This window comes from Pyxicephalus adspersus, chromosome 11 (genome assembly GCF_032062135.1).
Source record: "Pyxicephalus adspersus chromosome 11, UCB_Pads_2.0, whole genome shotgun sequence".
NCBI lineage: Eukaryota > Metazoa > Chordata > Amphibia > Anura > Pyxicephalidae > Pyxicephalus > Pyxicephalus adspersus.
Genome location: NC_092868.1, coordinates 49,533,251 through 49,548,336, shown reverse-complemented (window position 1 = coordinate 49,548,336; position 15,086 = coordinate 49,533,251). Strand labels below are relative to the sequence as shown.

Here is a 15,086-nt window from a genome sequence, read left to right as displayed (position 1 = left end):
GGTTTGCCAACTTTTGTTTGTTTTTAAAGGTGACTACACCTGCAACTGATGTTCGGTAGATCCTGAAGGGTTGAGTTGAGTCAGGAGAAGCTGGAGCCCCTATTGGGTTTAGGTTTGATGTACCTGTTCCTATTAGGGAGACTTGGTGCAGAAACACACTGGGGGGTCTTCAACTGTCTTGAGCAATGTGGGGCTTCAGGTGTGTTTGCATTTTTTAGGAGTAGAAGAGGCAGTCTCTATGGAAGCCTACTCTCAGTTAAATAAAAACTAAACTTAAAAAATTGTGACCTGGCTGGTCCTTAGATGCAGAAGGGACAGGCGATGTCACTTTTACAGTAAAATAACCATACCTACCTCAGTGTTTTAAATACACTCACCTGTCCTCTTTCCATCACAGGTGTTACCATCTTCCTTTTCTCATCTATGTTGCCAATCTTTGGCCTGGGCAGGAAAACGTAACTGCCATTCATTCCCTGGGGCTATTGGGATACCCAGCATAACCTGGCATCCTGTACATACATGTACAAGCATAGCTTTGTGTAAAGAAGATCCATGTGAGAGAGTTTTATTATGGAAGCAACATCAACTGTCACTTCTGCATTAAACAACCTGCCTGATGGCAATTTTTGAGGGGGTTTTGCAGAACTTTAGTTATATTTATAGTAATGTTTAGATATATGCTGACAATCAGAGCACTTTTGGCAATTGGAATTTGAAAATATAAATCTAGTTGTTGACCTAGAGGATATCAAAAATTTTTGGGGCACATTGATCATGGAGACAAGTGCTGATATTATTTTACCAGTAAATGGTTTTGTTAGTAAAAAAAATATTTTGTATTTTCAGTATGAAAATGAAGCACAAGAACAGGAGGGGAAAAAGAGATATGAAAATCAGAAACTAGAGCGCTTGGAAACGAAGCAGAGAAATGGCGAAGTCATTGTTCCTGTCATTAACCCAGGTAAAGAGATGCAAGTAAATGTTTGAAGATCGTCATGTTCATATATCACAAAAAATGTGTTGGAATCTACACAATCACATCTGCACAATACAAGTTCTAAATTATTTTTAGCTAATATTAATAATGAATATTTTTATAGCACTGACATATTACGCATTGCTTCGCAAAGTCCATAATTACTAACTGTCCCTCAAAGGGGCTCACAATCTAATGTCCCTGCCATAGTCATATGTCAATTTTGGGGGGAAGCCAGTTAACCTGACTGCATGTTTTTTGGATGTGGGCAGAAACCAGTGTACCAACAGAAACCCAAACAAACATTGGGAGAACATGCAAACTTCATGCAGATAGTGCCGTGGCTGAGATTCGACCTCTGAGCTGTTGTGCCACCTACATGATGCACAATTGCTAAGCATATCCAACAGAATTAATAGTTTTTGTATATGAATGTCCCTCGCTTACTTCCTTGCTTATAACAAAATTATTATTCAGTCAATTTTTCCTATTTTACCAGGGCTGGATTTGTACATCAATAAATGTCTGTAGTACTTTTCTATACCGTGGTACTTTCTAGGTTGCATTGTGCCTTATGTTGGTGCTCTGACAGGTGGTGGGTACCTGTGTAGTTAAATGGACCAATTCTTGGTCAGGTTAGTTCTCAACTGGCTAGGTTGGCCCTGATCCATACACCTGATGTAGAGAGCACCTGCACCATACCAGAGCAAACACTACTTCCAAAGAAGATGGCCAGACTGTCCCATCACAGGTTTAGATAAGTATTATAATAGGCCTTTCAAGTGTGCAGCCCTGGTTCTTTAAAAACATAAGTAGTTCTCTAGACATTGACTAATCCTTTAAATTAGGGGACCCCAAACTTTTTGGTTTAGGAGCTGGTTCACTCAACCTACTGGTCTACAAAATATTGGCTACGGAGGTCAAGAAGCCTTCCTGACCTTGGCAGGCCATTTTCTGGTAGCTGGTATTGTCAGTAAAACAGCTAGCCAATCAAAAAGCCCCTTTCGTTTGCCAACTATTTACAAATGGCTTTTTGATAACACGAGGTGCATTGTAAAAATACTGACATTGACTAAGGTTCTGGTATATATTTTTTTTTTTTTTTTTTTTTGCATTATTGACCTCTCACCTTAACTAGGTGCTGGACATCATTGACAACATAGTGCTGGGCTGGAATAAGGCCTGGTGGGCTGAATTTTGCCCATGGGCCTTTCTTTAACCGAAATCTGCAGTTTTAAAGAAAACCATACAGAACACATAGCACAATATTCTTTATAAGTCACTTCTGCCAAAAAGATTGCTTTATCTGCCGTGCATACATCTTTGCAAATGTCCCAGGAAACCAAAAATGTGTTATTTCATCTTCAAAAAAAAAAAACACTGGTGACCGGGTCTCTTTTAGGAAACAAATTTGTTTGAAACTTTTTGTTTGTTTATAAGCATTGTCTTATCTTCTCACTACTTATTGGATGAAATTCAGGCACCTTTTGTAGTGCTGGATCCAGAACTCCACACATTTTTGTTATCTAAGTTGTTAACGTTCAAAGAATTGAGACAAAGCTGAAGGCGAAGCCGGAATTACTTTAAGGCAGAGGAAAGGCTCGATGTCGATAATACTTCTGAATGAAAGTTTTGATTTTCTGCAGGCACTTTTTTCTTCCTGTTATTTTGAGTTAGCTTTAAACTTTGAGCACCAGGCAGGGTTTTGGGCAGTTGCGCAGCAGTTGCCTGGCAACATTTCACAAGGGGTAAATTGTTTTCTCTGGTTTGTACACAGACAGATAACATTGTGTTCTTTTTCAGTTTTTGATGAGAATGTAAAACGGAATTAATATTTTTATACGTTCAGAATAAAAAAAATGTAATTTTTTTTTGTTTTTTTTTAATAAATGTAAATCTTAGTGGCTGCAAAAGATATAAATCCATTTTGTTTGCACAAAATGCCTTTGCAAACCTAAATATTACTTTATAAAAGTGGTGGTGATATTAGCACTGTGCAGAGAACCGAGATGTGGGAGGGGCCCAGCTCTGCTATCTCCCTACAGGCTGGCTGCAGAAAATCTTGAGGGGGGCGGATACAGGACCAGTCACCCTGCAGAAGGAGAAAGAGCAGCAGTCATTGGTCTGTAATACATGAGATGACTGCACAAGTTCAAAGGTTGTTTCTTCCTTCTTCATGGGTCTTTAAGAAATACAGAAAGGATGCCAAGATCTAGTTAGAGCATGACGGCTCAGAGGTTAGCACTCTTGCCTTTGCAAATCCAGGTCAAATGCAGGTTCAAATCTTGTCCAGGCAACTATCTGCATGAAGTTTGCATGTTCTCCCTGTGTTAGTGTGGGTTTGCCCTGGGTGTTCTGGTTTCCTCTTACATTGCAAAAACATGCAGTAAATTTAGCTCCGTGTACCCCAACCTTTTGGGGCTCAACGACCACTAAATGCATGGACTCTGGCAGGGAGCTGAGTGTCAGTCAAAGGGGAAGAAACTTCCCCCAGAGTTATGTCATGATGCTAGAACCCGCCTACTGTCCCATCGCATGTCTGAGCCTGCGATTGGAGAGTGGGCGGGTTGTGTCCAGAGACACAACCCACTCACCACCCTAAGACTGGAAGGCGTACGGGGGACATGGTCCACTGCTTCTGCTGGTGCGCCCCCCCCCCCAAGTGGGGACCTTCTACCGACCCCGCTAGGGGGTGCACCAGCCAGAGCCGCGGACCACCTGCCAAATGGCCCACGGACTGGGGGTTGGGGAACCCTGATTTTAGCTGGCTTCCCCCCAAAAAAATGACTCTAGACTTTATATGACTATGGTAGGGACATAGATTGTGAGCCCCTTTCAGAGACCGCTAGTGGCATGACTATGGACTTTGTAAAGTGCTAAGTAATATGCTAGTGCTACATAAATACTGGTTATAAATATTAATTAGGGATTTGCCAATATGTGTTTAGCATGGATTTCATCTATAATTTAATTTGGCCTTTTAGTAAGGACACTTGTGGGGGTTTGTTTAGTGAGCTATTTCTACAGAGAATTGGAATACACAATTATAATTTACCTATTGCTATTGTGTTCTTGGCGATTTTACTAAAAGAGGAAGAGTTGTTTAAATGCCACTCTCAAGCTGAGTGATTGGATGCCATTTTGAGGCACAAGGATGTTGTCATATAAAGTGTTAACTATAAACCTTGTGCACGTGCAAACAAAGCCTACAAGACACTCAGCCTTGTTTATTTTCTGTAAAGACACTGGTAAACAGAAACCGCAGGCCTCTGATCTAATGTTCCAAATAAAGCTTTTTATTACCTTGTACCTCGGGAACGAAGCTTGAGATCTCTTTGGTAACCAGATCTCCCATACAGCTGGCGCCAGATTTTATTGGTTTTGCAGTTCCTGGGGGTATTGACATGGAGAAGCAATCTGACAATATTGGTTACTCATGTAGCACTGTAAAGCATTCTGTGCTAGATCAGCACGCTGCACAGTTTACAGTACGTGCGTCTCGTGATCAGAGATGTTTGTAAAGAACGTACATATTTCAGAAGAATTTGTATGGTTATAACGCTTTCCTTCAGAGATTGCAAAAAAGCAAAATTGCACTGCTGCTGTTTTTTTCTAACTAATTCTGATCACCCAACCAGATAATGCGTCAGTCACAGGGCCATTGTTTGAAGGAGTGTAGGGTTCTTCCTGGCCCCTTTTAGCTGGGCGCACCACCCAGCCCTTTTCAGTAACCACCTGTCTGGTTTTGGGTGGATACTGAAAAGCTGAGTCCCAATACAGGGGCACGGGACAGTTGGGGCGTAATACAAGGACCATGGAAAAATGGGACATACTAAGCGGGTGGGCATTAGAAAGTTGGAGCAAGGTATAGGGTAGGGTTGGAAAGTTGATAGAATTACAGTTAGGTCCATAAATATATGGACAGAGACACGTTTTTCTAATTTTGGTTCTGTACATTACCACAATTAATTTTAAATAAAACAACTGCAGAGCTGCAGACTTTCAGCTTTAATTCAGTGGGTTGAACAAAAAGATTGCATAAAAATGTGAGGAACTAAAGCCTTTTTTTTTACACAATCACTTCATTTCAGGGGCTCAAGTAATTGAACAACTGACTCAAAGGATTTTTCATGGGCTGGTGTGGGCAATTCCTTCGTTATGTTATATTAAAAGTCCTGGAGTTGATTTGAGGGAGGGTGTTTGTGTGTGGAAGATTTTGCTGTGAACAGACAACATGCGCTCATAGGAGCTCTCCATGCAGGTAAAACAAGCCATTCTTAAGCTGCAAACGCAGAAAAAACCCATCCGAGAAATTGCTACAATATTAGGAGTGGCAAAATCTACAGTTTGGTACATCATGAGAAAGAAACAAAGCACTGGTGAATTCAGCAACGCCAAAACACCTGGACGTCCACGGAAGACAACAGTGGTGGATGATCGCAGAATCATTTCCATGATGAAGAGAAACCCCTTCACAACAGCCAACCAAGTGAACAACACTCTCCAGGAAGTCCAAGTCTACCATAAAGAGAAGACTGCATGAAAGTAAATACAGAGGGTGCACTGCAAGATGCAAGCCACTCATAAGCCTCAAGAATAGAAAGGGTAGATTGGATTTTGCTCAAAAACATCTATAAAAGCCAGCACATTTCTGGAAATTCATTCTTTGGACAGATGAAACCAAGATCAACCTTTACCAGAATGATGGCAAGAAAAAAGTATGGAGAAGGCGTGGAACAGCTCATGATTTAAAGCATAGCACATCATCTGTAAAACATGGCGGAGGCAGTGTGATGGCTTGGGCGTGCATGGCTGCCATGGCACTGGGACACTATTGTTTATCCATTATGTGACACAGGACAGAAGCAGACAAATTAATTCTGAGGTGTTCAGAGACATACTGTCTGCTCAAATCCAGCTAAATGCAGTCACATTGATTGGGAGGCGTTTCATAATACAGATGGACAATGACCCAAAACATATAGCCAAAGCAACCCAGGTGTTTATTAAAGCAAAGAAGTGAATATTCTTGAATGGCCAAGTTAGTCACCTGATCTGAACCCAATCGAGCATGCATTTCACTTGCATGCTCAAATGGAAAAAAAAAAGGCTTTAGTTTCTCATCTTTTTGTTCAACCCGCTGAAAGTCTGCAGTTCAACTGCATCTGAGTTGTTTCATTTAAAATAAATTGTGGTAATGTACAGAACCAAAATTAGAAAAAAGTTGTCTTTGTCCAAATATTTATGGACCTAACTGTATATGGGTTACTGGATACCTATGGCACTAAAACCTGGGAACTTTAAGGAGCACTAAACTTCTTTCCACCCAGGTGAAAAAAAATTCTGGGGAGAACACCGGAGTGGCATTCCAATAAAGACACCCAATTGGCTGCTCTACTTAAAACATCAGTATATTCCATTGGTTTAAAGTTGAGTTCTATGGAGATGTGCAAGACCACCCTTAACTTAAATTATCTTTCATGCAAAAAAAAGAAACATGAAATTGTTTTTTGAAAGGATTTAGTGTGCATAACTGAATCTATCTAGAACTCGGCCCCCAGTAACACCCTGAACAGTAGGACTCTATTGCTTTTCATGGTGCTGTCCATTTACCATGGCGCCAGGTATTAGGAGGAGAAGAGCACCGAGGCAACCCCAGCAGTGTGTCGGTGTGCTTTTCTGGCCCAACATTTAGTCCTGTGACCACGGAAACTTCTAAGCTTCTAAGTAGAGAGAGGTGCCACCCTATTTTTGAACATTATGTATCTGGCTCTGATGCATTATACAGCATTTTACAGAATACATAGGTCAAGGTACATCTGTCTCTGGCCCTGGTGGGAAATTAAAAATAACCAAAACTGGAATTACGATTTAAATTAGGAATGTTTTCCACCATTCTGCCATCCTTCTATCTGTCTCATAATATCCAGTGTAACAACTGAATTTCTGCTTTACCAATCCATATGCATACAAACCTTTTTCGACACTTCTAAATACATGAAAGATAGAATGAATATATATATATAAAACCACTGCCGTGAGCAACCACTTGAGTTCTTTTCACATTGCTGAAGTCACATTTGTATTCAAATCATCCATTTCTCACATATTTCATACTAATGTCCATACTATCCATTGATTATATAAAATCATCCTTTTTTATCAAACCATAACTGATACTAAAACATGCAAAGGCCATTTTATTATTAGTAACTATTATGATATATATTTTTATTGCTGCTTCAGACAGACAACATAAAGGTGAGTAATATGTATTGGAATTGTCTGGTATTTGCATGTGTGCTTGTATGTTGAAAATCACGTTGAAGATCCTGCATGATATTTACCAAGTCTAACTAGCAATAATGAAACATTAACCTATAAAGGGGTTAAGCAGTGCCGTAACCCCCGCAACCAGCAGTCATTTTGTTTAAATCAAATCAATACAAGCTGCATTATGAATATTTGCCAAATTAGATGTGTTTTATACTCTCACTTTGCTATTTGTTTTTGAAAAAAGCTTAATCGGGCTGTATGTATATTGCATTTGTATGTCAACACTATATTAGAAAAAGTGTTGTTTTTTATGAGAATTGTTCACACCAACTCCTTAACAAAGAGCATATGTAGGAGTGTGTATGGGGTGAGTGGGGAGGGGGTTACCAGCATTTTGGCAGTTCAGTCTATTGCATTGTAAGGTTTAAGGAATGTAACACATCTGAAAAGCATGTCAGACTAGTAAACATGAACACAATGTGTTTGAATATCAGTAAAGCTTTGTGTGTATCCAAAAGCTTATTTTTTTCCACTTTTTTGATGGGGAAGAATTGGATCCTGTCAAGGTTTTCTCTTTTTTGCTACCTTTAAGGTAGATCCCCCTCTTACTTTGTCCTAGTAACCATTGAAAGAAAAAAAGTAATGAACAATCCCAAAGATTTCACCAAGTGGAAACCTTTCACTGGGGTCACCTGACAAGCTGGCATTTGTCAATGAGTAGAAGGAAGGTAGATTTCCTACGGTTGGAGACTTTCCTATTCAGGAGCAGCGTGAGAAGTACAGAGAAAATTATTCTTCTTGGCCAGCTCTCCTAGGGGTAATGGCTGAAGGTCAACTCTTTGCTTGAGTAGCTTGTACCAAACCATGATGTAGGAAAACCACTGAAAATCTAGTTTTTTTTTTTTATATAAAGTTTTGACTAAAACTGAATTTGTACATTAGTTGAACAAAGTGTGCACTGGACTTGAGAGAATTAAAGGGATCCTGAGTAATTGGTAAGATCACTTTGAATGCCAGATAACCTTTTTGAAATCCCCCAAAATGTGTTGGTTTTAATGACCTAAGGATGAGAATAAAATAAATCTACATTTTTTATATTCTGCTTCGGGGTTTAGGGTCCTCCTTGCATACTCAGTTCAAGTTGGCTAAGACAGTAATTCTTCTCCCTTTGTAGAAATTTCCTCCTACATCCTATTGTATTTTTTTTCAAAGAAATCCCCCTAATGAGACCTTTCCATATAGGTTTCAACTATACAAACCCGATAAATGTTGACATTTTTACTTTCTCTCTTTGCCTATAATCTGCTAAAGGATCATCTTGGGGCCGTAAAATGGGAAAAGATGGATAGGCTTAGTGTCTGTAGTGGTTGGAGCCAGCTTTTTACTGATGTTTGGGTTGCGAAAAGAATCAGAATGCATGTGCAGCAGCTGATTTTCGTAACCTAAAGCATTCATTTTTCAGTGGTGCAAGAAAAAAAAACTGTAGCTTCCTCTTTGAAGTCTTTCCAAACGAAAATTCACCATGACTCACATGAGAGTTAGCTGTTCTTCTCAACACAGCTTGACTGGTTTAACAAGAGTTGATTTCTTTTCGTTGCAGAAGACAACTGCCATACAGTGATTCACACATAGTGAATGGAATATTTGTGGTTTATCATCCAGGAAAGTTCAGGGACTGCCACTGATAAATTCTCAATTTAGAATGATAGCTGCCTGTTTTTCAATGTTTTGGCTTCAGTACTTTCTGAGTCCCCAACCTTCAAATATAAAGATAAGGAAATCTAAGGGTTATTTGCAACTTGCTTCTCCAACAAATGTGTTGAATCAAGGAAAAAAAGAAAGCCAGTAATACCGCCACCCTATGCTTTTCGTATGGCAAGTCACTTTACATGGTCAACCTACCCAAAAGAAACAAATGTCATTGAATTTCAAAGGATTACAAACATCAGTGGCTACTTAAGGTTAGGAGCCACCTCTTCTCATCACTAGCGGTGCTTAAGCACCAAACCACTCATCATGGTCATGCTTACATTCTTCTTAGCCTAAAAATCAGGGTGTCCTGGGGAGACTTCTGGTAGCACTGTGACAATTCTAAGAAGTATCGGTAGACAAAGTTGCCCAAAAAAAAAGACCCTATTGCCTGCCCCACTCAACTATTGGCCAGGTCAAAATACTTATTTACTGTGTATCAATTGGCAGTACGGTAGAATGAAGCATCATAAGTCTACATGACAGTTGGAGGGGTTCCAAGCACCAATCTGCCCCCCATCTAGTAAGATTGAAACCATAAATCCCAGAGGTCCCTTCACAGTGTACCCAAAGTTGTTCTATGAAATTGCGGCTCAGCTATAACTCTCAGGACGACTCGAGTCCTGTCTTCATTCATTGACCATGTCAGTAAATGTCTCGTTACACAAACCTTCCCAGCCCATTGCTGTGCTCAGTGATGCATTCACTTTAATTAATTCAAGTAATACTTGTTCGTGTATCAGGATCAGACTCAAATATTCCACTCTGATTATATCAAACTAGGCAGCGTATCATGCAAAGAAGACAATTACAGTACAGGGAGCCGTCCAGGTTCTAGCAGACATCTCCACCGGTCTCCCCATTCAGACAGCAAACGAGATGATTTATTCATGAAAGTATAATGACTGCAGATCTGTGTTATTAGAACAGCAGGTTTCTTTACAAGCCTTCTAATTATGGAGATAGGAATATATGTTTATTGTAGCATGGTCTGCTGTAGTGTAATATGTTCAGCCGCGAATAGAAAAGGTACAAAGACATTAGAGGGGTGCTCCAGTCCCCTTAATATCATTATTGGAGTACAAAGAATACGTAGGATGGCATCAGGTATTTCCCTGGTAAACAAATGCAAATAACTCTCAGGAGAGAAGACTTCTGCGTAAATGTAATTTTTTACACTGACAGGCCTTTAAAAAAACCTTTTATGGGAGAAATATGTAGACTAACACAATTTAAAAAAGATTCCAGGCTGTCCTTGTGACCGCTTGGTTTTAATTGGAGATGAGTACTCTCCTGAACCGGTTGTTCTAGATAAATCAAGAAACTAATATCTTCAGAACAAGACACAATGGGCCTGATTTATCAAATCTCCCCAAGACTAGAGACGATAGATTTTCATGGGTGAAACTGGATGATCCAGCAAACCTGAAAAATTAATCTGGTGCAGGATTGAAAACATTTGCCAAAATGTTTTTGAGATATAGCAAACTGGGAATGGATATCACCCATGATAGTCTATCATCTGCAGTCTTGGGGAGCTTAAAAAAATCAAATGTAATGTCTCTAGCTTCAGTTCTTTCTAGTTTCTGACCCCAAATATTTATTAGTTGGAAAAAAACAAAGTGTTTATAGGATTGCTTGTTCTGGGTCAGTGTCTGGGGTTAATGGAGTTCAGTAAACCAGCTAGGCAACTCACAATTTTAAAAACAGGGGCAACCCCCATGTTGGCAGGTTTGCTTTAAAGCATAGCATGGCTGTAGCTTCTGAACACTAACCTGTTTAAAGTAATATTGCAACCTACCGCATTCACTGACCTAATATAGTCCTAGGAATTAGATGCTGAACAAAGTCTACCTTTTCTTACTTTGCAGTTGAACGTGTTAATTAACAATGTAATGGTTTACTTTATGGGCAAAAGGTTGGATATACGTGACTATAAGATTAACACCAGCTTGTTGGACATCACTTTCTATAACCATGGGCATTAAATATGAAGTCTGCCCTTGCCTGGGTTTTCTAGGAAGGTTTTTTTTCAAACTTTGAAATGTGTCTGTGGAAATTCATGCCCTATTAGTAAAAAAATATCTATAAAACAGAGTACTGATGCTGGATGAGAATACCTAACCTCCTAAACTCCAGTCTTCCATTAATTGCCAAAAATGTCTAGTAAGTATGAGGTCAGAGCGGTGTCCAGGTCACCTAAAAATCACCCACACCAAGCTGTCCAGACCATTTCTTATGAAGATGGCTGTGTTCCTAAACTCCGAAATTAGAAGGCCTGTCCACCTGCTCATTACACCTTTTTTAACATGGAAAACCCTTGAAATTAACTTACGTCCCAGGGAACTTTTGCAATTATTTATGATATGCCCAGTTTATGGTACATTCGCTTGGTCATCATTAGGAAGAATGCCTCCTACCCTGTTGGCCAGTGGAAATATTGCCACCTCTTTAGATGACCAAAAATAAATAATTTATTGGGGTTACTGGTAACAGACCTAAGAGGCACAAATTGTTTATTACTCAAGAAACCTCTAAGCAACCTCTTGAGGAACATAAGGGATTGAGGGAACCCTGGTTGACAAACAATGGTGTATATAATGTTCTTCAAAAGATAAGACCTTTAATATTGTGTCCATGCCTGTGGTGTCCAACAGAATTCTAGAAGCTGTGGAGAGACCTCAGTGAGGCCACATGGACTTTAATAGTCCAGGTCATGTTGCCATATTGAATGTCATGCTACTTTCTTTGTAATCCTAAAACATTCTATCAACTAGTATGTCAAATATGTATACTATGGCAACAGAATGAGATAACTATGTTTTATTTATGATCTATCTCTTGTAAAAAGTCTTTTGACGTAAGGTATCCACAGTGGTGATTTTGTTCGGTTTCCTTCTCTAGACACCAATGGTACTTATTATGGCCAATCAGATTGCAGCTGTCATTTTGCAGTGTGTACAAAAAAATGCTACATTTAATAATTCATAAGGAATTTTATTTAAATAAGGGAAGTAACAGCTGCATCAGAGAACATGTTTGGGCTGTAGGACCGCTCAGTAAGATGTACCTGTCGCCCTTTTTTTTTAATAATTTTTATTTCATATAGTATTTAATTGGATGTTCATCGTTTCCTAATCCATGAGACATTTTATAATCTCTCTTCTCCTTTACAGAACCATACACAGTTGGATATAGTCAGTCCAGTCTGATCCATCTGGTGGGACCATCGGATTGTACACTCCACGGCTTTGTGCACGGAGGTGAGTAATACATTTTTTTTGTACAATTGAAGCTTTAGGATCACAATGTTTTAACACCAGGGTAGTGATATTTGTGTCATTTTCAAATAATATTGAATTAAATTTTGTGAAATAAACAAGGGTCCCTTTCTGTTACCTTTCTACATCAAACCACTTGGTTGTGGATATTTACATAAACTTGATAAGGACTATAACAAATACAAATACAATATACAATGCAGCCCTGACAAGAGGCAAGCTATATCTGACTTGCTGCAGCTTCCAATGCACATTGAGATGCTCAGAGTGTACAATTATAAACAGAGGAATTGTACAACTGTTTAAGGGTGAAGGATGGTTGGAGTTTAAAATGGAAGTTGATGCTTTGCTTTATTTTTAAAATCAGTGGAAAAGGCTAGGACCCCTTGTTTGGTTTCTGATATGTAAGGTCTGTATTTCCAATGTGTAGATTTCCCCTAGCTTCCTGTTTTGTCTCACACCCTACACAGGATGTCATAAAAGATTCACAATGAGGACATTGACCTAATAAAAAAGGTTTTTCTTAACTCTATTAAAATAATTAACAGTTGCAAACAGTTGCAGTCTATGTCCCCTGTTTATCAAATATTACTTTTTATATCACATTTTTTTAATTGAACTGAAAAAAAAATTTTTGAATCCTGGGTGCAAGTTGTGTGAAAATATTGATAAATAGACCCAAATGGGTCTCTTAATCAGGGTCACAGGCAGCAATAAAATCTTGATAGAAGTTCAGTCCCAAAGGCATACATGCATCTTAGTGGTTGCAATAAAAACTACATAGATTTTTTTTTTATTAAGTAATCCAGGTCTTACAATCCAGCTTTTATGAGCATTTACCTCTTCACCGAATCCATTAATGTAATATTTAGAACCATTGCTACAGCTAGAAGGTAATTGGCAAGGAGTGATTTGTTTTTAGGGGATTGCCCACAGGCACCAGTAGACACTTAGCCATCTGACCTTTATTATTATAGGAAGACCACATAGAGCAGAGCAATATATCTAGACAACATTGCTGTCTTCTGAAATTTAATGATATGTTTTGGTGCTAGGGGATGATGCAGGTCTGTGCTGACATCTCTGCTGCTATATATAAATGGGAATCCCACACACTGCATGAGAATCTCTACTACAAAAGGTTTTCAAGTCATAATAAAAACAAAAAAGCAACATCTATGGGTGAACTATTAGAGCAAATCTGGAAAACCCTCAAATGTGCCAAATTCAGAAAGCCCACTATCTTTTCATTTATTTTATTTATTGCAAATTAGTTCATCAAGGGTTTTACAGAATGTCTGCAAATGATCTACAATATCTTTTTATATGGGTCCTTGCCTTGTGTTTACTTCTGAAGAGTTTGCCTTTTTTTACCCTAGAAAATTAAGCTTGTAAAAAGTATATTGATGGCTTTAGTAGTCATACATTTCAGATTGTACTTTTTCATGACATGTAGGGCTGAAGGATACGTTTTAATTTTACTATGAAATTGAATAGCACTGTGCTTTCAGATCCCTTTAGCCCGCACAACTTGTATATGATCATATATAGTAGGTAGTTGTGCAGAATTGTATTTCCTCTTGGCATACAAGCATTTTCTGCAACCATGCCTTTTGTCTTAATCTCCAGAGCCCTGCCAGTGAGGTTTAGGTATTACCAAACTGTTCACTATTCTACTTACTGGAGGCTTTAGAATGAAGAGGGAAAGCCCTGCCTTCCCCTGCAAACATTATGCCTTTTTCTTGACTGTATCTCTGTAAGTCATTATTGAGGAAAAGATCAGCTAATGAGATTCCATGGTTCGGTAACTAGTCCTTTGCTACCTACCTACCATTTTATGGGCACAGCTTCCAGAGTTCATTTTCTCTTTAACAATAGAATTGTTCAACAAAACTGCTCAAAAAAGGTAAAATCTATAATATATCTTGCATATATGCATGGATTGTTATGAAAATCTATGTTTAAGTTACTTATTTTATACTTTAGATGATGTTGTATTAGGATCATATTGCGTCTTTTTTGATTTTGTGGCCTATAGGGGTAATACAGTTAGGTCCATGAATATTTGGACAGAGACAACTTTTTTCTAATTTTGGTTCTGTTCATTACCACAATCAATTTTAAATGAAACAACCAAGTATTTAAAAAGAACATATATATATGGACCTAACTGTATATACATTGCCACCACCATTGTCGTCCTACAGTAATGAAGGTAGTTTAGTTTTATTGTTTCAAGGTGCAAAGAAATTGTTTAAACTTGTAATTGAAGCTAATCTTGCGTGGACTTACCAGGGATCCTTTAGGGTACCAAAAAATTACTGAGTCTTCTAGCACCCTTACCTTAGAGGAAATTTGAAAGAGATGTAGAGGTTACCTAAATTATTTGAAGGTGGCATTGTACCCTAACTACAAATAGCTGCAATAGGTCACAATACAGGGGGCACCACCCACCTATAGTTTTTTCTGGGTAGTATACTGCTGTTTATAGCCAACCTTGGACAATCCTAATTGTTCCACAGCAATCATTCAGATGCTGACTTTCCTCGACAATCCTCGACTAGCATTTTCTAGTGTAGGTCTGAATGTGCTTTAGGTAGAGCCCTGGATCCCAACTTGTGGTTCAATGGCCATTTAGGCCCCTTGGTGCTTACTGAGTTGCTCTTGGGCCCCTGCATTGATTGGTTGGAATGCAACCCGTGACTTGAAAAGGCGATGAACTGTCAGCCTTCTCTAACAGCCTCAAGTCACTGATGGTCTTCAGACTTCACATTTTTCATTTACATTTACAAAGCTTCAAACAA

At 38.9% G+C, this 15,086-nt stretch overlaps 1 protein-coding gene across 8 annotated transcripts in view; it reads left to right on the top strand.

Annotated features, from left to right (window-relative positions):
• The window catches only part of ACOT7 (acyl-CoA thioesterase 7), a 123,695-nt gene that overhangs the window by 60,986 nt on the left and 47,623 nt on the right, over positions 1–15,086 (top strand). For 7 of the 8 annotated variants that reach the window (XM_072426896.1, XM_072426900.1, XM_072426894.1 and 4 more), the window contains 3 exons: positions 847–961; positions 7,223–7,237; positions 12,178–12,264. In XM_072426896.1, the coding sequence (XP_072282997.1) occupies positions 847–961; positions 7,223–7,237; positions 12,178–12,264 (217 nt within the window). The remainder of the gene's footprint in view (positions 1–846; positions 962–7,222; positions 7,238–12,177; positions 12,265–15,086) is intronic. The other variant, XM_072426895.1, reaches the window with a different exon arrangement.